This window comes from Lemur catta, chromosome 8, assembly GCF_020740605.2.
Source record: "Lemur catta isolate mLemCat1 chromosome 8, mLemCat1.pri, whole genome shotgun sequence".
Lineage (NCBI taxonomy): Eukaryota > Metazoa > Chordata > Mammalia > Primates > Lemuridae > Lemur > Lemur catta.
In genome coordinates, this window is record NC_059135.1 from 56173766 (window position 1) to 56200991 (window position 27226).

General features: G+C 43.2%; 1 protein-coding gene across 1 annotated transcript in view; it reads left to right on the forward strand.

Annotated features, from left to right (window-relative positions):
* The first annotated feature begins 3375 nt into the window (after positions 1-3375).
* Positions 3376-27226, forward strand: part of LRP2 (LDL receptor related protein 2) — a 195954-nt gene continuing 172103 nt past the window's right edge. Inside the window, exon 1 of the mRNA XM_045558741.1 lies at positions 3376-3566. Within this exon, the coding sequence (XP_045414697.1) occupies positions 3488-3566 (79 nt within the window). The 5' untranslated portion in view covers positions 3376-3487. The remainder of the gene's footprint in view (positions 3567-27226) is intronic.

The following is a 27226-nucleotide window of genomic DNA, read 5'->3' on the forward strand; positions in this document are numbered from 1 at the left end:
GACGTCCTAAATTGATTTCATAATCCTCTAATGGGTAATGACCTTTATTTGAAAGCGAAGCACTAGTCTCATAGAAATATCACTTTGAATCATATGGTTGCAGAATGGAAAAATGGGAGGGCACAAAACTGATAGCAAGGAGCCCGTTATAAGGCTCTTGCTATAAGTCAGGTGAGAGAGGTTGGTGGCTACTGACAATGAGGTTGAGAAAAGTGGGAGGATATGAGAGAGAAGTGAGTGGATTGAGGAATTTGAGTTAGTAGAATTTCATGATTGATTGCATATGGGGGTGAAGAAAAGAGGGAGGAGTCAAGAATGGCATAAATTTTGGCTTGGCCTCGGGTGGACAGTAGAAGCTTTATGGTTCAGGCTCCATCCTTTTGAGTTTGAGGTCTTAGGAGACTGTATTGGAGCTACTCAGGGGGCAGTTGGCTCTATAGCACTCAGGAGGAAAATCTGGGTTGGATTAACAGCAAGCTGAAGTTGGATTTTACTCAAGGAGATTTTACAATTTAATACCAACTGCAGGAAGTTGGTTCAGGATAAGAACAAATATTCCCTGGAAATATTTCCAGTAATTTGGTGTTGAGATGAGTAAAATAATATAAATAAGCAAAAAATATATCAAGGAAGTCAATTAACACACATTTACTAGAATGAATTTCACTTTTCAGCATTTTCCCCTGTCTCTTTTGGTTGACTACTCTGAAAAGTCCTATATACATATCTGGAGAGAGAAATGTGAAAAATAAAGAAATTGTCCATTTGCATTACTGAGGAACAGTGCTGGCTTAAATCACAGCTGAATTCACCTGGGCTTTTCCAGATACTGGTCTATGATTTAATCCCTCAAATCTAGCAACAGGCATTCTCAGGCATAGATGTGGGAGATAAACACCTGCATGGTGGAGGGGTTTTCAAGTGTCACGAATTTGGGATTGCATTGAGAAAATGGGTTTTCTAGTGGAAAAGTGTGCGAGTCTACATACACAGTGTTGAGAATGATGGACCCAGTTCCATTAGTGTCCCCTCCCTCCCGTTCTCTCTCCCTTCTTCCCCCCCTTCTTCTGCGTTATTCTGGGATTAACAGCGGGGTCGGCCCTATACACAAATGCAGCTGGCTAGTATGGTCAGCCTGAGCCCTGCTGTGCAACCACGTCAGGAATTCCAGTAAGTTGGCAACACTGGAGCACAAAGACAACAACAATGAGGAAAACTCTTCAGTGCAGAAAGGAATGTTTGGAGCCCCGGCTGCTACAGTGAAAGGACACACACACACACACACACACACACTCATACACGCTCGCGCCTGCGCGCCCACGCGCGCCCAGGAAGGAGCCCAGCCCCTCCCGCACTCTCGGTCCTCCCTCCCGCCCAGGCTCGCGCGCCTCCCCACCGCCCGCGGCGGCTCTTTGTAGCTCGGAGGTGCGGGGACGTTCTTTGACTGTGCAGCGCCGCCCCAGCGGGCGTCGGACCGGCCTGACCCCGGCGCGGTCTCGTACCATCGCCCCGGCCGCCTGGAACCGGCATAAATCACCCGCGAAGACTGAAGGGCAGCATCGCGCCCCCCGCCCCTTCCCTCCTCCCACCTGGGTCATCCCCTTCACTCCCCAGCCCCCAACCTCCCCACCTCCGGTCCCCAATCCTGCCTCCGCCTCAGCGCAGCACATCGCCGAGCACTGCAGGGAGACAGGGTTCCTGCGACTTTGGCCAGAGCACAGACCTACAGATTTCCCAAGCCAGAAATCTCGCAAAGAAAGCCACGAAATCTCTCCCGCCTTTTCCCACAACCCTACGTTTTCAAAGTCTAAGTTGTTTCTTTCTGTATCTATTTCTCTCTTTTTGTCTTTGGAAAGTAGCACTTATCTTGTCCCCGCCCCCCCAAACGCTGCACCAACCACTAAAGCCCACCGAAGCTTCGCGATCTGGACTGTTGCGGTCGGCGGAGCCCCAGACGGTCGGTGCTCCCGGGAGACCGGGCTGGCAGTAACTGGCAGGTTCTCGCCCCAGGCGAGGGGAGGCAGCGGGGCCCTGCCCAGGGACCACGTGCGTACAGGGCTTCGCCTCCACGAGCCACTCACCTGAAGGAAAGCGCTCCAGACTCCTTGGGTCAGGACTCGACGCCTGAGGCCCGCCGTCGAGCTGGTTCCGAGGCCCGGGCAGGAGATTACAGGACAACCTCGGGCCCGGAAACAGCCCCTCCTCATACAGGGCTCCCAGTGGCACCAACCTTCCTTTTTTCTGTGGACTCTGGTGTCACACACGGACTGAGGACGGTGCGCTGGGAGCGCGTGTAAGGGTCACTCGCAGTGCTCCTGGGGGCCGGGCCCCGCCAGCCTGTCTGATGCGGCCCTGAAGAAGGGACCCGCGGGCTTCTCCGAACCCCTTGTGTTGCTCCCTCTTATAAACGGTCAAGTGTCACCACAGAGAAGACGTTCATTCCTTTTAATTTTTCTTCAAAATGAACAAACTTGTAAGAGGCTCTACACCTGTAGATATGATGCTTAAGAAAAGCTAAACAAGGATACAACTCCCCAGTGATCCAACTCTCTCTCTAATTTGTAAAAACACAGCCCTCCCTTCTCAGCAGCTGGTACCCTATTAGGGGAAGCCAGGGGAGCCCAGAGAGTTCAGGCCAGGAGTGAGGGCCACAGATCTCTCCAGCAGGCTCTTTATCCCTGCCCTTCCCCTGCCCCTTCCTCTTTCCTGTCCCTTCTCTTCCTTTCTCTTTCCTTCTTTTCTTATCTGTCTTGCTTTTCTTTCCTTTTCCAGTTCTTATTTTTTCTTCCTCTTCTCCACTGTCGACTTTTCTCCCTCTCCATTCCTTTCCACTGCTCGTTTAGTTTCTAAGACGATGCCGGTGGCAGATTTCCCCGTCAGCCGCCTAGCCGGCTTCCGTGCCGGGCAAATCCTGCGGAAAGGCGAGGGCAGCGCGTGTCCGCGTGCGCGTGGCAGCGAGAGAGTGCGCGTGTGAGTGTGCCTGGACGTGTGCGAGAGAGGGACTGTGTGTGTCGGTGCTCGAGTGTAGCTGTGGCATGTGCGCGCGTCTGTGACTGAGGAGTGTTTGAGCGTGTGAGGCTGTGGCAGTTTGTGTGACAGTAAGGAGTGTGTGCGCCTGTATGAGTACGTGTGAGTGTGCGCGCGCGTGTGGAGGGTGCATGTGTGAGCGCGCGTGTGCTCGAGGGCCCACTCCTCCCCGCGCCGCAAAGTTCAGGGGGCGGGCCGGGCGGCAGGGGGCCTGCCCTGCTGGATTCCCGCATGCTAGTTCCGGGGCGGTCGGGTCTAAAGGGCTTTACGCACTGTCTGGAGGGTGGGGACTGGCGCGGGTAGAAAACGGGATGCCTCGGGCGCGGGGGCCGGCTTTCTGCCTCTAGGAGCGGGCCGAGGCGCACACCTAAAGGAGCGCTAGCGAGCCACGGCTGCCGGCGCGGCGCGACGCGCGTCCACTCCCGGGGAAGGAACGGCGAGGCCGGGGACCGTCGCAGGGATGGAGCGCGAGGCGGCGGCGGTGGCGTGCACGCTGCTGCTGGCTCTCGCCGCCTGCCTGGCTCCGGCCAGTGGCCAAGGTAAGCGCCTGGCGGCCGCGGAGCGCCGAACTTCCTGGGCCGTGGCGGGGTCGGATCCGCGGGATGGCGGAGGGGAGCGTGCTGGCCCGGGAGGGGCCGGGGCAAGGCGGCGGCGCCGAACCTGCTCCCGCTGGGGCGCTCAGGTTGCCCCGCGAGCGGCGAGCGGCAGCGCCCCTCAGCGCGCCCGGGAACTGAGCAGCCGCAAACTTGAGAAAGCAGCCCCGCCGGTTTCGGTGACAGCGCACCCCACGGGAACTCTTTCTTTGTTCCCACGGGCGTTTGTCCCGACCCTTCTGAAAAGCACTTGCAGTACTAACCGGGAAAATGAGGTTCTCCCCTCCAGTCTCCAGCCTGCTCTCTCCCACGGATTTCCTCCGTCCGGGGCTGAGGGGTCCCGGGCGCTGCTCCGAGCGCAGCCGTCCACCTGCAGCGCCCCGCAGGGGAGAGCCCTGTGCGCGCGCGGGGCCACGGGCCAGGGCGCCCCCCCATCACCGGCGAAACTTGGTCCCGCGGTGACCCCCGAGAGACCGCATCTCATGATACAGATCGTTTACGAGCCAAGATAAGGCTGGGAGGTGGGATTGGCGGAGAGAGGGGCTGTTAATACTGGAGTATTTTCTTGAAGGGTTTCCCTTTCCAGCCGGGAGGTGGGGGGCTTTTGTGTGGATGAATGGGGCCCGTCAGAGTTTTGGGGCTCGAATGCATAAAGTTTCTGGTATGAAGTGCTTTAAACTTCTCTCACGTTGTCGGAGGGTTTATGTTTTTACAGAAACAGAGACGAGGGAAAGAGAGGGAGGAAGAAGCGGAGAGAATAAAACCAGTAAGAGGGGAAGAGGAGAGGGAAAGACAAGCAAGTAGAGAGGGACGGGGAGAGGGAGAGAGAGCGAGTTTAGAGAGAGAGATCGAGTGAGCACGGGGTGGGGAGGGGAGGGAGAGAGACCCCAGAGATGAATGAGAAGGGCGAGGGGCGGCTGGAGAACCGGCGAGCTCTCTCCCTGGCTTTGCGTTGCTAGGTAGCGGCCGGGAGCTGCGTGTGACCGACCACCAGACAGACAGAGCGGACGCTGCTGCCACCGCGGGGACTAATCTGTCTGTGGGGACGGGAGAGTCCCCCCTGCTCCTTCCCTCTCTCCGACAACCTAATTGTCCTACAATGAAAATGAAACACCTATTGTTGTAGGATTAGCCAAAGCAATAAATTGATTTTCCTGGATCACATATTGGAGTTGACGAGTGGGGACTGTGGAAGCCCCCATTTACGGAGGAGAGGGGGAGGGCCTGTGGATGGGCCGTGGCATGTATTCAAATGGTTAATCTGCTTTCTTTCCTCAATTCTTAGCGTAAGCTCCTTAGAGAGAATCTAGTAAGTATACAGCAACTCCTAGCAGCACCCATTTTAGACTTCCTGGGAAGTTTGGAAACGCTAACAAACGCCACTGGTCTTGCAAAAAATCTTTGGAAAGGGATGGGAGGCAGCGGGAGGCCGTTAACAATTCTTCCTTTGAACACCTTTTCTCAGTGTCTGTAACACAGAAAGTTTATTATTATTGTGGAGAGTTTGCACAGTGCTTCGGGTTATGTATATCTCATGTCCTAAATAAAGCGATAGGATTTATTATATGTTTTGGTCAGTGCCTGGCAAAAGGAAATCTTGCCTTGATTCATCTACAAATGTCCCTGTATAGCCAGAACAGATATTCTCTTTCCTGGGCTGAGGGTTTAGTCACTAAATAACCAGTACCTACTCTTCTTGGTAGTTTATTCCATCCATCTTCTATTCTAGGATAATAATATAATAATATGTATGTTAATAGCAACATATATACTTATATAATGTTATATTTATATAGGTGGCAGGCCCTGTTCTAAGCATTTTACTTAATGACTCATTTAATTTTCATAATATCCTTTTGAAGTAAGTACTCTTAATATCCCTATTTTACAGATAGAAAAATGGAGGCACAGAGCTTAAGTATTTGCCCAACGTCTTAGCGTTAAAGTGGCAGACCCAAAAGATTCTAAATCTAGAGGCCTTAATTTAACTGATACAGTATGTGGCTCTTTGTGTTTCTCTTTTTTTGGACTGAAAATGTCATGTCTCCTAAGTTACTATCTGTGTGTGAGGTTACTAAAGATGCTGAGGGGCATTTTCCAAGTCTTTATGGTTTAAGATAAAATCCACTTGCTGCTTTATAACTGTGGATGTTTTGTCAGAATTTCTTTTCAGGTTTCTGAGACCTGGACCCAAGTCTCTTGATTTCAGTTTTCCTAAGATCATTTTTAGATTATTGTTCTCTGAATATGCTTAGCCTGGTAGGTTGAGGTTGTTTGTGGATTCCTGTTGTAATTATATCCTGACTTATATGAAGTAAAGTATGATGACATTGTAAATGCCTTTATTAGCACATTTTAGGTAGGACCCCCTGTGAACTTTGCATCACTAGAAATTGGAAAATAACTCTGTTCTATGGATAGTCTTTTTTTTTTTTTTTTAAGAATTTTACCACATCTGGGCCAGGCGCGGTGGCTCACGCCTGTAATCCTAGCACTCTGGGAGGCCGAGGCGGGTGGATCGCTTGAGGTCAGGAGTTCGAGACCAGCCTGAGCAAGAGCGAGACCCCGTCTCTACTAAAAATAGAAAGAAATTAACTGGCCAACTAAAATATATATGGAAAAAATTAGCCAGGCATGGTGGCGCATACCTGTAGTCCCAGCTACTCGATCGCTTAAGCCCAGGAGTTTGAGGTTGCTGTGAGCTAGGCTGACGCCATGGCACTCACTCTAGGCAGGGCAACAAAGCGACACTCTGTCTCAAAAAAAAAAAAAAAAAAAAAAAAGAATTTTACCACATCTGTAGTTAAAAATTATTTGCATTTTTGTTATATTTTGTGTAATGTTTTTCAAGAAAAATTTGGAAGAGTCTGAACTCTGGAGTCAAGCTTCTGCATTCCAACGATGGCTTCACCACTTCCTAATTGTGTGAGCCTGAAGAAGTCATCTAACTTTGCATAGCTCAGATTGTTTACCGTGTCTCTAATTATCATGTCAGTTGCAATATTGAGAGACCCTATCCCATGGTATTTAGTGAACATAAAGAGATAAGATATGTAAAGTGCTTATGATGATGTAGACAATGAAAATAAACTAATAGTTATTTTTATTATATTTATCAACACAGAAACTAACATGTTTTTGCTTACTATTCATATTTCCAATTTTCAAATGTCCATAGGAAAATCTTCTTTAAGCATTTTTCACTAATAGTTCTTTGATGAATTCCCAGATCCCAGGGAAACTAGGATTTGGTGGTTTTTTTTTTTTTTTTTAGAGATAGGGTCTCACTCTGTAGCCCAGGTTGGAATGCATCAGCCTAGGACTACAGGCACACGCCACCATGTCGAGCTAATATTTCTATTTTTTGTACAGGCAGGGTCTTGCTACGTTGTCCAAGTTGATCTTGAACTTTGTTCTTAAGTGATTTTTTTTTTTTTTTTTTTTTTTTACCTCAGCCTCCTAAAGTGCTGGGATTACAGGCGTGAGCCACCAGGACTGGCCGTGGTTAGAAGGTTTTTTTGAGAAAACAGTATTGACCTGAAACAAAGGTATATTCTTTTTTTTTTTTTTTTTTGAGACACAGTCTCACTCTGTTGGCTGGGCTAGAGTGCCGTGGCATCAAGCTCACAGCAACCTCAAACTCCTGAGCTTAAGCAATCCTTCTGCCTCAGCCTCCCGAGCAGCTGGGACTACTGGCATGTGCCACCATGCCCGGCTAATTTTTTTCTATATATATTTTTAGCTGTCCAGCTAATTTCTTTCTATTTTTAGTAGAGACAGGGTCTCGCTCTTGCTCAGGCTGGTCTTGAACTCCTGACCTGGAGCGATCCTCCCGCTTGGGCCTCCCAGAGTGCTAGGATTACAGGCGTAAGCCACCTCGCCCGGCCAACAAAGATATATTCTTTAATCCAATAAAATTCGGTAATGTCCTTAAGAGTTAGTATCTGCTTTTATGACAATTATATCTTCACATGAAGTTTATGTATTTAACAGGATTGTGGGAGCAATAACAAACATGAAACATTTTTGTTTCATCACACATCTGGTACTTCGCTGCTGCTTTTATTTCATAGGACTTGGCTTCTCTCTCTTTGCTTGAAAAAGTTCTTTGCCAGTCTTTATAGGGCTCCTGTATGAACACCATGAGCCTGGTATGTAAAACTTAGAATTTTTACAGCTAGAGGGGAACCTTAGCTATCAACTAGTCTGCTTGCATTATTTTACAGATAAGCAGTTAGCCCAGGAGGGGGCGATGTCGGGGTGGGGGGATTTAAGGAGTGAAAGAGAAGGGAGTTAAGTGCCTTGCCTAAGGGCATGTGGCCTGTGATAGAGCTAGGATATGAATTTGCAATTGACCATTTTTAGATACATGTCCTCTGAATGTCCCCAACCTCTTTGGTTGAGGAAATTTCTAGATTCCTTTTGGCCTATCTTGACTTATCAGATGAGGCACAGTATGATGAATAGATAAATCTTTAAATATAAATTGGATGGATCTCCAGTTCCAGGCCAAAGAGGAATCTTGTGATAGGTTAATACAGTCATGCACCAAATGCTTTCGGCCTGGGTTTTGTAGTGCAGTCTGTTATAGGACTAGGTTTTTAGTCTCTTTTTTTTTTTGAGACAGAGTCTCACTTTTTTGCCCTGGCTAGAGTGCCATGGCATCAGCCTAGCTCACAGCAACCTCAAACTCCTGGGCTCAAGCAATCCTTCTGCCTCAGCCTCCCGAGTAGCTGGGACTACGGGCATGCACCACCATGCCCAGCTAACTTTTTCTGTGTATTTTTAGTTGTCCACACAATTTCTTTCTATTTTTTTTAGTAGAGACGGGGTCTCTCTCGATCTTGTTCAGGCTAATAGGTTTTTAGTCTTATTCGAGGTAATTATTAGGTCATGGTTAATTGTTGTCCATGTTCTTTAGGCAGCCACTCTAAGAACACTGACAGGTTTTTAAATTCTTTTAATTAAAATTTTTTATCATTTTAAAATAATAATATCAAGAACCTAGATGTATTTCCTGTGTGAATAGAAGCAAGCACATTGTCATATTGGCTTTGGGATTTCTATTAAGTCATACTAGCTAGGGTAAGTTGAAAGTAGACAGTGCTTACACAAGATTGTTGAATTGATAGGAAAGGGATTCTCAAGGTTAACTGCATGAATATAGAGCAACTAAAAATGTATTAACTATGAAGCCCCATTCTAGTATGAGGAAAATGAGTTTGATGGATTCTTCTTTGGTATAACTCAATGGTTATATCATATCTTACTAACTTTATGATCTTGAATTTTTATTAGCACCACGCTCTAACCAACTGAGCTAACCGGCTGCCTGTAGGAATTTTTAAAAATTGTTACCACTGTGATATATTCCACATTTATTTTATTTTTTTCCATAAATATTAAGTGTCTACAGTGTCCTGGTGAGTCAATAGTAACGATACTACAGAAAGATTAAGGAGGATGAGAACTGAAAAGAGGAGTCTAGATTTCACAATTAAAAGGGACTGCAGTTTTGCCTTTAAGATTCTGAGATAGTCATTCACTAGTTCCTAATAACCCTGCCCAGGATTTCACTAGCATTAAAAATATTTGACATGTTTTAGTACAGAGTTTTGGGATGCTTCAGAAATGATCTGGTTGGTAGCTTTAAAATATCAAGAACATTTCTTTGGTGCTTCATATGTTTCCAACGCAAGTGTTTCCTAAGTAATTTCTTTTTTTTTTTGAGACAGAGTCTTGCTCTGTTGCCCTGGCTATAGTGCCCTGGTGTCAGTCTAGCTCACGGCAACCTCAAACTCCTGGGCTCAAGTGACCCTTCTGCCCCAGCCTCTTGAGTAGCTGGGACTGTAGGCACGAGTGATGATGCCCAGCTAATTTTTCTATTTTTAGTTGCCCAGCTAATTTTTTCTATTTTTAGTAGAGATGGGGTCTTGCTCTTGCACAGGCTGGTCTCGAACTCCTGAGCTCAAGCGATCCTCCCACCTTGGCCTCCCAGAGTACTAGGATTACAGGTGTGAGCCACCATGCCCGGCCTCTGAGTAATTTCTTGACAATTACAGCATCAGAGACAAAGTGGGACGAGCTTGAGATTTTGGAGTTAGAGGATCTGGGTTTAGTTCCAAGCTCTGCCATTTATTATCTGGGAAAACCAGTACTACATCCTCTGCGTGCTGTGGGTCAGTTTTCTTATCTGTAAAATGGGCACATATCTAACCTCACAGGGTGGTTATGCAGGTTAAATGAAGCAATGACTGTGAAATGCTTAGAAGACTCTGATGTCTCATGTAGGTTTATATCCATCATTATTACCGTCTTCAAGAATTTGACTTTCCAAATTTGAGGGGAGGAAGATATTGTCATATCTTGGTATCTTCTTCAAAGTAGTTCTGTGAGTGATGTACCTGTGCATGTTGGTATATCCTTTTAGAGGCTGTAATAACTTTACATAGTATTCAGGACTCAGGTTTGTAACTGACAGAAATCTAAGTTAAATTGGCTGAAGCCAAAAAGGAAATTTATTGAAATACATAGTTGAAAAGACACAGACATTAGGTTGAGATTCCCTTTTTTTTCTAGGCAGAAATAGTCAGATACCAGCAGCTCTGAGATGACTCCATTCTTAAACCTGTTCTTTGGTGTTGTAAAACGGCTGTCAGCGGCTCTGGAGCCACATCCTAATGTGTCATGTCTACTAGGAAAGAGCAAAAGCTTTTATCTTCACTGTTCCCCAGCAGAAGTCTCAGTTATATCTCATGGGCTCTGCTTAGATCATAAGCTCTTTGGAGAACCATTGAGTATCTCGGGTCATGAAGTGTCCCCATGTCTTGGGCTTGGGTTACATTCTCTTTCCTTGAGGTCATGTACTCAGGATGGACCCATCCAGAGGGAAATTGGGTAAGGCTACCAGGAGAATGGTGAACAGATGCTAGGCTGCAAAAATAACATGTGTCCATTACACCTTATCAGATAAAATTGAGTGATGATGTTATTTTCATTTTATATGTGAATATAGGCTATAGAAATTTCATAAGAGCTGGCAGTTCTAGGTTAATTCACAGAATTGAAGGGAGAAAAGTATTGGAAACATCAAGATAAAAGATATCGTGCTTTGTGTTTGTGTGATCACACTGCAACTTTTAAGTTTGGAAGGAGAACAGGAGAAAGAAGGGCTTCTGGAAGATTTGTTTGGAGCCTAAAGTTTTTCTTCTTTGGAGCAGACCTTTGTGATAGACAGGAAAGTTCTGGAAAATGAACTGAGAGATCAGAGTATAGGAACTCCTGAGTCCATTGTAGGATTTGATTTTTCTTTCTTTCTTTCTTTTTTTTTTTTGAGACAGAGTCTTACTCTGTTGCCCGGGCGAGAGTGCCATGGTGTCAGCCTAGCTCACAGCAACCTCAAACTGCTGGGCTCAAGCAATCCTCCTGCCTCAGCCTCCTGAGTGGCTGGGACTCCAGACATGCGCCACTATGCCCGGCTAATTTTTCTATATATATTTTTAGCTTTCCATATAATTTCTTTCCATTTTTAGTAGAGATGGGGTCTCGCTCTTGCTCAGGCTGGTCTTGAACTCCTGACCTTGAGCGATCCTCCCACTTGGGCCTCCCAGAGTGCTAGGATTACAGGCATGAGCCATTGTACCTGGCCAGGATTTGATTTTTCTATGAATATTAAGCCCTTGTCCTTTTCTAACTTACTTCATTGCCTTGTTCATGTTGCTAAGACTTTGTCCCTTTTCCAAGCACTAGTCCTTGGCTGTGAGGATGGGGTAGAGAGAAAGAGTGAAGAGTTTGGAGATGGGTTAAGATGCTTCTATGGAGACAGAACACATCTTGGTGCCTATGTATGAGTCCCTAGCGCTTCTCCTAGGGACTTCTTCCATAAATGGTAACATAGGTATCTTTCACACCTTACTGAATTAATTCAGAAATGCCAAATATATGCACTTTATGCTGATGGTTACTTTGTTCATCTTTATTTCTTTTTGTTTTCTTTCTTTCCTTTTTTTGAGACAGAGTCTCTCTGTCTTCTGGGCTAGAGTGTGGTGGTATCAGCCTAACTCACAGTAACCGCAAACTCCTGGGCTCAAGCGATCCTCCTGCCTCAGCCTCTCGAGTAGCTGGGACTGTAGGCGTGCACCACCTTGCCTGGCTCATTTTTTCTATTGTTAATAGAGATGGAGTCTTGCTCTTGCTCAGGCTGGTCTTGAGCTCCAGAGCTCAAGCAATCCTCCCAACTGGGCCTCCCAGAGTGCTAGAATTACAGGCGTGAGCCATCGTGCGCCTAGCCTAAGATGGTTAATTTTCCTATTAGGGCACTTCTGATTTAGGACAGCACTGAAACACAATGCACGGAAACACAAGTGTCTCCCAGAAAATGACAGATTAGACAATTTGAAGTTTCACGTTGAAATCTCAGTACTTTTGGTCATTAGTCCTCAGGTCATGCCTGACCCCAAGGTTATTGCAAACAGTGAGAAATGAATGAAAGGAGGAAATGTAATTACCATTCTGTGCATTGAAAAGTTAAACCACTGTTACCATGGATACAATGGCTTGTTTATTGTCCAGACCTTGAGATCCAAATTTGTAAGCAATACCCAACGTCTCCTTTAAGTTTATATACCATCAGCCAATAACACATGAAGATTCCTTGTAACTTTAAAAATAAGCCTTTCCTCACTGATCTACTTATTCACATTAAGTAACAACATGTCTACTTTTGAGGGCTCAACGAATGTTGAGGAAACCTGAAAAAGAGAAAAAAGTAGCTACAATTCTATTATGCCAGACTTTCTTGAATTCCCAAATAAAAACACCCTATCTTATAGTGTCACACATTTGCATGTCACTTTGGGCCCGATTCTTTGGTTTTTGTCTCATTAACAAGGGGAAACTTTTCTGAGTAAAGGCTGAAAAAATCAAAATCCTTTATTTCATAGGGAGATCCTTAAATAAAGTTGTATTTAAGAATGGAAGTATTTTATCTGAAATATGGCAATCTTACCCACATTTTAATTTCATTAAAGGGAAGGAGAAAAATGCTAACATGTACTTTCCACACTGGTTTAATTTTGACATAGGGAAGGGTGTGGAGGACACTTTTTGTTGCAAGAAACAAGAAACAGAAAACCCAGCTCAATTTGGCTTAAACAATAAAGGGTATTTATTGGCTCATGTAAGTAGAAAATCCTGAGGCAGAGTGGGGTTCAGGTGAGGTGCAGTCAGGGCTCCAGTTCCCTTTCTTTTTGTTTTCCCTGACCCTGCTCCCATGTAGGGTTCACCTTCGTTTTCAGTCTGGCTTTCCATATGGTTGTAATATGGCTGCCAGGGCAAATGGGGCTACATGTTTCCTTGACCATCAATTCAACTTTGAGAAGGTTCCAGTTATATTCTCAACAGCATTATCTTATCACAATAATTTACAAAATATTGTAATTTGCAAGGACCCTAGATGGAAGTTAGCTAGCTCCCCAAACTTAGCATATCATCATATCATCAAAATCAGCAGGGAAGATTTAAAAATAGAGTCTTAGGTCAACACCCATACTTACTAAATCAGAGGTATGGGAATCTCTATTTTTGAGAGTTTCCAGGTGATTCTAAGGGTCAGACAATTTGGGAACAACTGATCTAGGTAACCCCTTTTACTTTTTAGTTTGTAAACTGGGACTTAGAGATGAACTGACTTGCCATTGCACATTCCTTCAGTGGCAGTTCAGCAAATTCTGTCAGATCTAGTTTTTCTTTTGGATGAGAGTGTTACAAGGTAGCTACAACAAAAAGGAAAACTACTATGTCTGAGTGTGATATGAAATTCTGGCCCCATTCCTGCCCATCTCCTTTCCTGGCCAGTATGACAGGTCCTTAATCCCTCCCTATATGTGTCACTGTTTGAGTCTTAATTGTATTCTTTGCTCTTTCCCTGGACACTCTTGAAGCCCTTCCTTCAACCCTGAGAACCTTAGATTCACTGAGGTGAGCAACTGTTGGAGGTCTAATCCTTTCTCACCTAAGTCAGGAATTCATCTGAGAGCATCCCAACAGAGCCATCAATTCCATGGTTGGAATGGGAGAATTGGAAAACTATATTCTAACCCCAGCTCCTTTTTGACCTCACTGGGACTTACAGTTCATTGATCCTACTACCTCTTCACTACCTTCAAATACCTCCTGTATTTACTTTCTCAGGTTATATTGTATGGCCCGTCATTAATATCACTTCCTTGCATACACCCTCAGCAGCCTGGCTCCTTTATCTTGCTCTGTTGTGCTCTGCAAAACCCCATTGCTGGTTAACTGTAATTCTCCATGTCTGCATCTCTGTAGCTAAACACAGCAGTAGAAAAACACAAAACTATGCTGACTAGTCTCGCTTTAAATTCATGCAGCTAATCTCAAGCTTAGGACTTGCTTCCTAGCTACTCCATTCGCTTTCCTTACATCTTCTCTTTCCTCAAACCTCTGACATCACCAGCTCAGATGTTGAATTTGCTTTTTATAAATGTGAAAATAGAAGCAACCAGAAGAGAGCTCCACAAGCTCCCATAACTCAGCTATCATCACTTGCACTTCACTCTATACAGTCTATCTGTCCTCTTGCTGCTCTGGAAGCACTTTCCATACTCCAACCAGTTCATTCATGTCCTTGATCCCATTCCCTCTCACCTCTCAGCAAGCGCCTTTACAAAATTCTCTCCTTTCCCCACATACCTTTCTAGCTTTTACCCTACTTTTTCTGTTCCTCTTTACAGTAAAATTCTTTGACTAAAATTCATCTATATCCACTGTAATTTCTCTCCAGGTTTCCTCAAATCCATGCCATTCAGATTTTTGCCCCATCCCTGACAGATAATTCTTTTGTCAAAGTAACTGTTGGCCTCCGTGCTGTTATATCCAGCGATCCATTCTCAGCCCTGGTCTTATTTAACTGATTAGCAGCTCCAGACACAGTGTATCCTGTCGTACTCCATCAAACACTTAATTAGGTTTCCAAGAAACAAATTCCCCAGGTTTCCTTCCTTCTGGCCTTTCCTTGGTATCTCCTTGGGATCTCATGCTTGCTGCTGAATCTCTAGCTACTCTACTTCCTTGGTGGCCTCCTCCCGACTCACGGCTCTCTTTGAAGAGGGGAGTGGTTTCCCTACTCAGGGAGGTGGCATTGACTGGTGGAAAGAGCATCATATGTCAAGTCAGGACATTTGCGGGTCTTGTTCTTGAGGAATGAAGGAAAAATGGGCCAAACCAAAGAGGGCCCCAAACTGCTGAAAAATGCCCATGGTCGCCACTTGTCTCCTGGGCACAGCCTTTCTCATTTCAGTCCCCATTCTTTTGAGGACTCCATATGTACCATCTGTATGCTGACAACTTTCAGATTTATGAATCTAATCCAGACCACTACCCTAAACTCCATACCCATATATCCACCTGGCTGTCCAATAGTAATCTCAGACTTGACATGTCCAAAATTGAACTGGTCTTCAAGAACGCCCCAAACCTTTCCCTGTGGAGTTCTTCATCTCAGTAAATGGCTGCTCCATCCTTGCTTAGGCTCCAAACCTTGGGTTTTGTTTTGACTTTTCTTTTTCTTTTCTACCCGATGTCTCATTCATCCAAAAATCTAATTGTTTTGATCTTTAAAATATATCTAGAGTCCAATCACTTTTCATCATCTTCACCTCTGCCACACTGATTCAAGTGACCACTGTCTCTTGCCTGGATTATTGCAATGGCTTCCTTAGTGGTCACCCTGCTTCCCTCTGTCCCTCTTTTGTCTGTTCTCAACACAGGAGGTGTAGCAACCCATTTAGAGCATCAGTCAGATCATGGCATTCTGCTCCAGAAGCTCTCGTGGTCTCTGTCACACACAAGTTGGGTTGTCCAGAAACAAACACAGAGGTGGAACTTGGAGTACAAGATATTTATTAAGATCAATGCTCGTGAAGGGAAAGGGAGAATGGGCAGAAGAAAAAGTTGAACTTGACAAAGCCTCGGTCAACCCTGTGGAAGCTCTGGAGCAAGAGTTGCCTATCAGAGTGTCCTGTGTCAGACTGAAATGGCCTTGCTTAGTCACTGGATTTGGCCTGCTCTGGGAAGGACATGACTTTGGATAGGTGGCTTTCTATAGCTGAGGCAGACCCCAAGGGAGCTGAATGCAGGAAGAAAGTTCTTCCTTGCAGCAGGTCCTACCTTGAAGGGGAGTTGAAGTGTTGCATGTCCAGGTGTACCACTGCTTCCTATCTCATGAGGAGTCCAAGTTCAAGTCCTCACAATGGTCTATAAGATCTTAACCATCTGTCCTCCATATTACCCCCCTGACCTCATCTCCTCCTCTCTCCGCTCACTGTGCTCCAGCCACCATGACATCCTTGCTTCCCCCAACACAGTGAGCACTTTCAGGTCTGTGCCTGAGCCTTCTCCCTCCTGAGATCATGCATGACTTACTGCCTCACCTCCTGCAGGTCTTGGCTCGTAGGTCACCTCCTCAGTGTGGCTTTCTCTGATTCTTTCCTGATTTCCTCTTTCCTAATTTACTTTCTCCGCTGCACTTATCACTATCTGACATAAGGCATATAACTTAATTAGTTGTTTGTTTATTTACTTATTGTCTTCTTTTCCCTAAGATGTAAATTCCATGAGGGCAGAGATTTTCATCTCTTATTCATTGCTTTATCCTTAGTGTCCAGAATAGGGCTAAATAAATAAAGTTGAATGAATGAATGGATAGATGCCACCATGGGTGCTAAGAAGGGGCATCCTCAGCTCATCACCATGGCCCTGGAACTGCCAGCCCTTAATTCCCCAAGGCTTCTGGAGGCCCCGTCAAAGTCCTGATGTAGAAAAAAGAAAATTGCTGTCTCTATCAAAGCAAGCGGCTTAGCAACGCTGTTTCTCTCCATTTGATTTCCCCCTTTTCTCCACCTCAGTCCCCCCTCCCCCGCCCCACTGGTGATTCTCAGTGCGTTTGAGAGTAGCTGATTCTGCATCAGTCTTTTTAACTTCCATCCCAAACACTTGGTTACCCTGTGAGAATTCCCCTGTACATACAGAATGGGTCATTCTGGTATTTTTAGGACAGATTTGATACAGTAGCTTTTACAAAAAGATAAGCCAAAGTTTTTAGCCCTGATGTTAGTGGACTGTCATTCTGTATTTAAACAGAGCACAAAAGAAAGCTGTCTGAGCCCATGGCACAGTGAAAACAGCCTGGATCAGACAAAAGGCCCTCTTTGAAGAGGGGAGTGGTTTCCCAACTCAGGGAGGCGGCTTGGACTATGGTGGAAAGAACATCACATGTCAAGTCAAGACATTCATGGGTCTTGTTCCTGATGAATGAAGGAAAAATGGGGCCAACCAAAGAGGGCCCCAGACTGCTGAAAAATGCCCATGGCCACTTGTCCCCTGGGCACAGCCTTTCTCATCTTAGTCCCCATTCTTTTTAGGACTCCATATGTTACAAATAGGTTATAGACAGGGGAATGACTGTATTCTATGGTGGGTGGGTAGAGAAGTTGGGGGAATGAGTTTAAATATAATGACTGAATTTTTCTCAGCGCTTTCTGTGTACCTGGCATTGGCCTAAGTGCTTTACAGATATTAGTTTACCTACTTCTTTAACAGTGCGAATTTTATGGACAAAGGACCAAGGCAAAGACAGGTGAGGTAATTTGCACAAAGCCATTCAGTTACTAAGTGGCAGAACCTAAGGTTTGCACCCAGAGCCCTCATTTTTACATGTTGTTACTGTGGTTAGGTAGGAGCAAGCAGAAGATAGTTCCTCTGAACATAATCAAACAAAGCCTCATTTAATGGTTCACTGTGATGAAGTGACTTCATTTTAGAGGCTGGTACATTTGCAGCCCAACTCTTGGACATTTTTGTACTACTTTTGGCAGTTCATTCATTCATTTAATACGTGTTGATTGAGGCCTTGTCATGCTTCAGGCCTGATGTAACTAGGTACTACAAAGTGTAGAGAGGTTCCCTTGACATAGTTCTGTCCAAAACAGCTTAGCGTTGAACAGGGTACATTTCAACTTTAACCTAGTCTTCCCTTTTTAGTATTCCTGATTCTTGCCTGCAGGGTTTCTCCTATACTGCCGTTCCATTATCTGGGAACATTCTTTTCTCTATAATTACATGTGTTTTAATTCAAAGGACTGTTACCTAATCAGAGAATTCTCTTCTAACTTCCCATCAGGGAGGGAAGTGATATATAGATTTTTTTTTTTTAAACGTTGTTGTTGCTTAATGTTGATGGAAAAATTCCCAAGTTCTTTTTAAGTACTTGAAGAAAATAATGAACAACCAAATGAGAGCTGAGTTTCTTTATATCCCAGAAGATACTGTTCTTGCAGAGATGAAGAAGATACTTCCTGTGTGGTGGGTGTGCTTAAAGGTCTCTTGGCCCCAAAGTATCTCTCAGTGTGGCCAAAGATGTCTGCTCTGTCTTCATGGAAGCCATTTCTTCAGAGTAAGACATTGTTTCCCTCTGAAATTCCAGTTACAATGCGGAAATGTTTACTCTTGCAAAGTATTAATAAGTTAGTTGAGATAATAATGCACAGTAAATGTTTGTAGAAGAAACCAACTTCCTTTTCTGGCAAAAAAAGATATTAGTGCTTATACTTTTTCTTAGGATGGTTTTATGGGGAGTTTCTCCTGTGATGTGTTAAGTGGGCCTCAAAGATAGTACTTCTAACCCTCTAGTGTGGCTTTCTTCCCTCTAGTTAGCTTGATTGAATTAGGTTTGTTAGAACAAATGGAGAGGTTGGCCTCAAAAGCAACAAAGTTGTAAGGCTCTATCAATCATTCCTTAGGGATTTATCGAGGCCTAGTAAGTTTGAGAAGAGGCTCTTAGATTTGAATGTACATGGCAGCTATAATTTTTCTATACCATAAGGATTACTGTTATTTTAAAATTAAATTAAATTACATTGAATTTTATTTTTTGAGTCAAGGCCTTATTCTGTCACCTAGGCTAGAGTGCAGTGACGTCATCATAGCTCACTGCAACCTCAAACTCCTGGGCTCAAGTGATCTTCCTGCTTCAGCCTCCTGAGTAGCTGGGACTATAGGCCCACACCACCATGTCTGGATAATTTTTTTATTTTTTGTAGAGACAGGGTCTTGCTATGTTGCTTAGGCTTCAGGGCTCAAGCGATCCTCCTGCTTCAGCCTCCAGAGTAACTGGGTCTAGAGGCACACGCCATGGTGCCTGGCTCTGTTTTTTTTAAGTTAGTGTATAATGTAAAAAGAAATTGCAAATGAATAAAATAAAATACACACATGTCCCAAGTGAATTGCTAAATGGTTAATTTTTATGTACCAAAATTCTGAATTCTTTTTCCAGGTCACTTCTGACATACAAATTTACTTCTTCCCTAATATTTGGTGCAGTGAGGTGTTGAAAGAATTTGCTAAGTAATCATTCAATACTGAGATTCTAGTGAAAAACAAGATACATGGTTTAAAGATTGAATGTACTAACTAGAAGACAGTGAAAGTTAGATGCTTCTTGCTGTAAATAATTAAACTCAACAGTGCAGGCAGGAGAGAACATGGCACCAAGAGGGACTTGAGCTAAGAAGGATCATATTGTATTGAACATTTTCACTTCCCTGTAAAGGAAATCAAAAGGGTCTTTAATAATTGTTGCTGATTGTGAATATGTGCAAGAAAATCCCACTGTAATCCAGATTTATTTTTCAAGCATTTTGCAGTGATTGAAGGAATGAGAAAGGGAAGGGAAGAAGGATGGAGTTTTATTAAAGCCCTAGTACTCTATCCCTTTATGAGGTCTAAGTGTGACTTGTCACTGTGACCTGGGATTTTGGTTTCCTCCAGGGCCTTCTTGCTCTATGGGCTCATTGGTAGATCAAAGACAATGGGCTTTATTGTTTTTTAAGGGAAGTAGTGGTTCTACTAATTGAGAACTGGATCAAAAAGAGACACATAGGATATATTTCTGATCTTCTCTAACAGTACTTTTTTTTTTAACCACTCCCATTTTTCTTTTGAGGCAGGGGCAAGTGGTTGGCCTTAACTTTTCTATCTGTAAAAAAGAGAATAAGATTTTAGAGTTCTCACAGGGGTGGGTTTTGAGTATTGGCATTGATGAAGTGCTTTATTTTAAAAATTAACATAGGCTAAAAGGGGGGTGTGTGTGTGTGTGTGCATTTCTGTAAATTTTAATACATGTATATATTTGTGTAACCACCACCACAATCAGGATTAGAACAGTTCAATCACCCCCCAAAAACTCTCCTGTGTTATTCCTTTGTAGTCACACCCTCCCAATAAAGTGTTTTTTAAGTTTCTTTTTTGAAAACTCACTTTCCCAGATGAAAGTCTCAATTGCTTTTCATTTGTTCATTTTTATTCAAAAAGTATGTCTTGCTGATTTTTGAAGTAATTCAAAATGACAGGAAGGGTAAGGCTGCAAACTGCCTTTCCTTTATTATAATGGAGGGAAAAAAACCTTGGAAAGATGGCAGCTCTTTGAGTATACAAGAAAAAAATTTCTCCAAACTTGGCTTGTTGCTAGATTGGAGTCTACAGAGAAAACACACTCAAGAAATCTCCCTTGAAGAGGAGGACAGAGGTTTATTTTTTATTTAACGATTTACCCCTTGACACCTGGGAAATGATTAGTTGATGTTTTCAAAGAAGATTAAGTCAGTGTGGTTAATTAACTGTAGTAATCAGGTGACTTAAATCAATTAACTCCTTGTTAACAATTTCCATCAATTTTGTAAATAAATGACTAAAACAGTAAATTGTACTGTTAAGATTAAAGGCTATTTATTTTATTGATGACAAATTAGAGATTTTCTCCTTCTCCTCCCCTCCATCACCCTTACTCTTAATAACAAGCCAGTTTTAGTTTGAAAGTTACACACCAGGGTAACTTTTAATATATGGTTTTAAGGAAAAGTCAGGCTTAAGGACACCTTTGCTCCCTCATCTCAGCACATTTTGAAAGAATGATTTAGGGAAGTGAACCTTAATAAGTAAGTGTGTACAGAGTAACACTAAGGGAGAATAGGGGTGGTAAGTAATTCTGAAACGCATTCTAGGATAAGCTTTTGTTATTGCCATTTAATGTTTTGTTTTCTTTCTTTTTTCTAAGTTAAGACTTGATGAGGGATATAATAAAATGAAACAAGGTTTGGCTCTTAGCTAAAAATGAAGTTTAATGGATATGTTACATGTTGTGTTTAGAGGGAATTTAACAAAATACTGAGATCTATTGACTGGATTCATCTGTAAAGCTTGATTGCATTTTAAAAATCTCATATATAATTAAAATGTTGTTACTTTTTAGAATCTTTATAATTGAAAAATCTCTTCCCTGCTTACATGACTTTATCATGTCCTGGTCTCCAGTGAAATGTGAGCTGGAACATTACAAAACTTTATCCCATACCCTCAAATAATGCCATTGTACTTTCTGAGGATTTGCATTATAGGACGGGTTATATAGGGTTGTTTAGGACTGCCTCAGGAAGGAATATTTGGCCTCTCAAATAACTTTTGAGGAGTCAGTATTAAGAAATATTTACATATTTGTAAAAATTCTATGCTAAAATCACATTTTATAATGAGAAAATTCCTACAGTTTCCTTTAAGGTATAAAAGGTAGCTTAAATTATGGGAATGAGCTGAAGCCAGGGATGCAAATTTAAACCTTTGGCTGCCAAGCCAAAAACTCTGGGCTCTTCCTACTATATAGAAACTTCCTGGCCATGCCTCATTGCCCCTTCCCCACTTGCCCAAGGACAGCCCAGCAGGGTCTACCCTGGACATCCTTAACCTTTGGAACCCTTTCTGGTTCTGGGACAGCCTGGAATTGGAGTTTGGAGAGTTAGCTCGCTGCTTTCCAGATGTGTACCTCTGGGCCGCTTGACTTCTCTTGAGTTTCAGTTTCCTGGACTATACAACAGGTGTTAGTAAATTCTACCTCACAGGTTCCTGGGAATATTTAAAGGACACTGTGAACATTCAAGGTCTTGGCACTTGGTGAGCATTCTGTAAACATTTGGCCCCACAGGGAACCTGGCACTAAATCTTTCATAGTTGACTAGCTTGTGGTTAGGTCAGTACAGCAGAGCAGCCACCATGCTGTGGCTTTTTGAAATAAAGAAACCACTTGTCAAATTCTCTATCCATAGAAATTGCTGGGGAAAAATACAGCTTTTTTAAGGAGATGAAACTACCAGACAAGGAAATGCTAGAAGACAGGCCTTGTAACCTTCCTCTCTACCCCCAAGAAGTTTGGGCCTTCACCTCTCTGGTCTTGAAGGCACAGATCCAAATGTCAAGTTGCTGAGAAGTTCAAACTTCTCAGTGGACCTGGTGTTTCCATTTTATGTGCTCTGTGTACATGCTTCCTGTAAACTCGGTTTTATGCAGAGCTCACTGATGATGTGTCTGTAACTCTGAGAACAAGAATGATGGAAGCACAGAGGTCAGGTGCGTCTTCTGGTCAAGGAGAAGGAGCTCCATAGGGAAGGGTGCACTCTAATTGATTTTGTGAGAGGTTTTGGGCAGAACATGTTAGAATCACAGTCGATGAAGAGTTATTTCTCTTATAAGAGTTCCTTATTATTGAATGAAACTAGAGAAAAGTCAGTGAGAAGTTCAATAGGTGAGAAAGCTATCACTCTAGATTTGGTTAATAATCATGGTTAAAGTGATCACTAATGTGTTTGTTCCACAAACATTTACCAAAAGCCTATTTTATCAATAACTGGTTTTACAAAGATGAATAAGACATGTAAATAAACAATTGTGCCGCAGGGCGAGAGGTGCCATCACAGAGGCTTGGGAGCGTGGCAGAGGGAATGGTGGAGTTAGGGAGGCCTGAGGGAGCCGGGGAAGATGGCACAGATTTGCCACTGGAGTCTTGAAGGAAGCTGTGTTGTGGGAGATGGAGCTGGGAGAGTGGGTGGTAGAGGATTTTGTATGTCAAGCTAAGAAGTTTCATGCCTTTGAAGAAATGTAAGCTGGGGAGCACGATGATCAGACTTTCATTTTATAAAGATAATACTTGCTGCAATGAGGAAAAGCAGATCAGCCCGTGAAGTCAGGGATTACTGGAATTATCTGGGTGACCCCTGATGAGGGTCGAACTAAACTCGTGCACCTGGAGGTGATGAGAAGGGGTGAGAGTCACCACGGAATGTGGAGAAAGCTTTTATGTGTTGATGTTTTTGATAATTCTCATTTATTTGTTTTACAAGTTGATTTGTTTTATTTATAGGAATATTAGACATGTCTTTTCAATGTACATATGTTACATTCACAAAGACTCAATGGTATATTCTTAAATCTTCCTGTCTGAAAAAGTTCTAACATATTGACTGTCTGGGTCAATGGTATGTGACATTTTCTTTTGTTTAGTTCATTGATTCCTAGTTGGTTCAGCTCCCTTAAGGAGCATCTGGAAATGTGTAGGGGCATTTTTGGTTGTCACAATGCCTCAGTTTCACTACTAGCTTTTAGAGGGCAGAGGACAGGAATGCTAAACCCGTTGCAATACCCAGGACAGTCCCACACTACAAAGAATTGTCCAGGCCCAAATGCCAGTAGTACCTCTGTTGAGGGCCTGTCTTGGTTGATAGGAAGTGAACAGAGAGGCAGGAAGGGATCACACTGGTTATAAGAACTGTTGTTGGCCAGGCACGGTGGCTCACGCCTGTAATCCCAGCACTATGGGAGGCCGAGGCGGGCGGATCGTTTGAGCTCAGGAGTTCGAGACCAGCCTGAGCAAGAGCGAGACCCCGTCTCTACTAAAAAAATAGAAAGAAATGATTTGGACAGCTAAAAAAAAAAAAAAAATATATATATATATATATATATATGTATATAGAAAAAATTAGCTGGGCATGGTGGCTCATGCCTGTAGTCCCAGCTACTCGGGAGGCTGAGGCAGGAGGATCTCTTGAGCCCAGGAGTTTGAGGTTGCTGTGAGCAAGGCTGACGCCACGGCACTCACTCTAGCCCGGGCAACGGAGTGAGACTCTGTCTCAAAAAAAAAAAAAAGAACTGTTGTTTACTGAAACTTCCTATATCCCTGGTGTACAGTCACCCTAACTATAGCATTCAGTCCCTGTGACAGCCCAGGGGGGTGGATAGTATTACTGTCCCCTTTTTACCAGTGAGCAAACTGAGGCAGAGTAGGAAGTTTGGCTCAAGGCCTTGCATACTTAACTCTAATGCTCCATTATTTCTACATGCTTTATTTGCTTGATTCTGTAACTTTTACTGAGTATATGCACTCAATTTAATAAATTAATCAATTATAAGAGGAAAAGGAAAACTACATTTCCTTTGTGCATTTATAGTTCTTTAAATATCAGGCTACAGCTCCTGGAAACATTTTTGCCAGTGCAGGAGAACATTGGCAAGTTGTCACCTCCAAGTGGTTTTTAAAAGATGGAAAATGTTTGATGACATTTGTTTAATATTAGCTTTGTGGATTGGGAGAAACTTTCATTTGATGGAAAAACAGTCGGTGCCCCATAAATGCCTGGGGAATTGAATTGGTGCCCCATAAATGCCTGGGGAATTGAATTGACTCCAGGGAGGCACTCAGTGGCTTTAAAGGGTGTCATAAATCTTGCAAATTTGTTTTTTTTACTTCACATAAAAGGGAATCTGCCTCAAGCATGGTCTTGTAATTTGAAGACATGTGTCAGTGACATTGGATCAAGAACCTGGGCCTCTTTCTTGGACATGCCTTGCATTTTCCTACCTCTGTGCTAGTTCCAGTCTGTTCCCTCTGGGAGGCAGCCCCTTTCCTTAGACCCACATAGTTGTTCCTTAAATATCCCTTCCTCTGTAGGGCCTTTCTTGATCTCCGCTACATGTTATCTGAACAGCACTTATCATCGTACCATGAATTATAATTATTTATGTATATATTTTATCTCTTTCTCTACAATAGGACCACTGATGCTAAGAGTCATGCCTGCCTCCTCTAGTCTCCTGTGTCTGGCATAGTGCCATGCATAAGCAGGAACTCAAGAAATCTTTGTTTAATGGAAAGTTAAAAGAACAACATGAGTTATAGTAAAGCAACTCCATCACTTAGGGGAGACAATAGGCATGCTCTACTCTGGCCTGCTGTTGCAAAGAGAATTTCATTTGGCTTGAACAAGATAAACGCTTATTTCTCTCTTACCTAACCAGCAGTAGAAGGCTGGTTGTGTACTCCATAGGATCATTAGCAACCCAGGCACCTATATTCCTGCCCCAGTATCCTCTGCTGGTGGCTTCCTTTCCTAAAGTCACCTCATTGACCCAAATGGCTGCTACTGCCATAGCCATTCCTTCTCCATGCCAGATGGTGGGATTGGAGGAGAAAGAAGGGCGTGTTTTGTCTCTCTAAAGGAGACTTCAGGGTGGGTGCGGTGGCTTACACTTGTAATCCTAGCACGCTGGGAGGCCGAGGTGGGAGGATCGCTTGAGACCAGGAGTTTGAGGTTGCAGTGAGCTATGATGATGCCGCTGCACTCTAGCTGGGGAGACAGAGGAGGACCCTGTCTCAAAAAAAAAAGAAAAAAAAAAGAGACTTCATAGAAGCCCTACATGACACTACTGCTTGCATTTGATCTCATCAACCAAGACTTAGTAAGTCGCATAACCACATGTAGCTGAAGTTTGGGAAATGCAGCTTTGTAGCTGAATACATTGTTTACCTGAATAAAACTGGGATTCTGTTACTGCAGAGGAAGGGGGAGGTGAATGTGACTGTATACTACCGCTGGTCCTGGCCATCCATGTTCAGGTGACACTGGGCATCTTTTATTCAGCTTTGAGTACCACATTTTTGGAGAGACATAGAAAATGTGAAGTAAGTTTGGAGGAGAGAAACAAGAATGATGAGAGAACTGGAAACAATGTTATGGGGGAATGATGGGAAGACTGGGGATGTTTCTTTTGGAGCATAAAAGAGTAGGGGGAACATCGTTAGCTCTCTTCTCAGATATTTGAGGGACTGTCACAGCAGAAGGATAAAATTTGTCCTAAATGACTCCAAGAAATAGGAAGGAAATTGTAGGTACATAGCATGCACCAAAAGAATGCTGGAATTTGACGTTAAGGCCTCTTAACCTTTGACCTTTTATAGTATAGATGTATACCATATAGATGCATTCTTGAGCCTGATTTTGAGATTAGAAATATTGCTTATTCTCTAGGTTTCTTCATATTGGAATCCCTTTACTCAAGGGTGATGATATTATTAACAGCCTACATTTTGAAAACCTTGTGGGACTTTTCCTTTTGTGAGAAGTGGTCTCTATGTTTCCTCCATGGTTGGTGTTTTTCAAAATGTCATCAATTCAGAAAGAATTCCCAAACTTAGCAGGGAGAAGTGAGGACAACTCTTAAATTATAGACACTAATATCAGGGTTTAGGAATTCCATATTAACTGAGTGATTCAATAAATATTGTCACTATCAACTTCTTTGCATTAAGATAGTTGTGTTTAGGCAACCAGTTAATGCTATTTAGTTGAACATAAATTCTTTTTTATTATTACTAAACTTTTTAAACACCCTTGAAATGTGAATGTTGAAAATGTCTTAAAAACAGAGCTATTATATTATCAGCCAGAGAAATAATCTAGCAAAGAGTTAATTTATTTCACTAAGTAGTGGTATGTTTTTGAAAGTGCATAGAATGTGTGAACCGAGTTCCATTTTACTTTTTTTTCTTTTTTAGTAGAGATGGGGTCTCATTTTGTTACCTAGGCTGGAACTCTTGGGCCCCAGTGATCCTCCTGTCTCAGCCTCCCAAGTAGGTGGGACCATAGGCGCGTGTCACCTTGCCCAGCTAATTTTTAAATTTTTTGTGGAGACGAAGTCTTACTATGTTGCCCAAGCTAGTCTTGAACTCCTGGCCTCAAGTGATGCTCCCATCTCGGACTCCCAAAATCCTGGGATTACAGATGCGAGTCACAATGCCTGGCCTAAGTTCTATTTTTCTACTTCAGTTTTATTTTGAATATAGATATGTTTTCCTTTTGTGAACTTCAGTTATATGTGATATATAGTTAAGAAGACAGTATAATTTAAAATGAAAGTGACAAGTTAGTAATATTACTCAAATTTCTGTATTAAATCAGCTTTTTGGGGAATAAGCTATCATTATAATTAGGTTACTTAAAAAGGTTCTCAAATTGAGCTGGAGATTATGAATATAGAAGAGCTAAAGTGTGAGCAAATATGTAATATATGAAACAGAAAAATAACTGTTTAAAGGGAGACAATATTTAGAGTTTAAAGGATCAGAAAATACTTGCCCCAAAGTAGTAACAATAGCTATGATGTGCCAGGCCCATGGTCCTCACTCTATCTTCACATTAATGTTATAAGAAGGAGCTCTTATTATCTCCATTTTTAAATGAGGAAACTGAGGCACAGAAATTAAAATAACTGCCAGAGTTAGTAAGAGGTGGAGCTATGGTTTGAACCCAGGGCATACGACTACAGGGACTTAACTCTGGAAAGTTGCTTGACTTCTAAGCAGTTTTCCCATCCTCTTTGCCTTCCTGGCCCTACTGTTCTTGTATAGTAAATTATCTGTAGTATGCAGA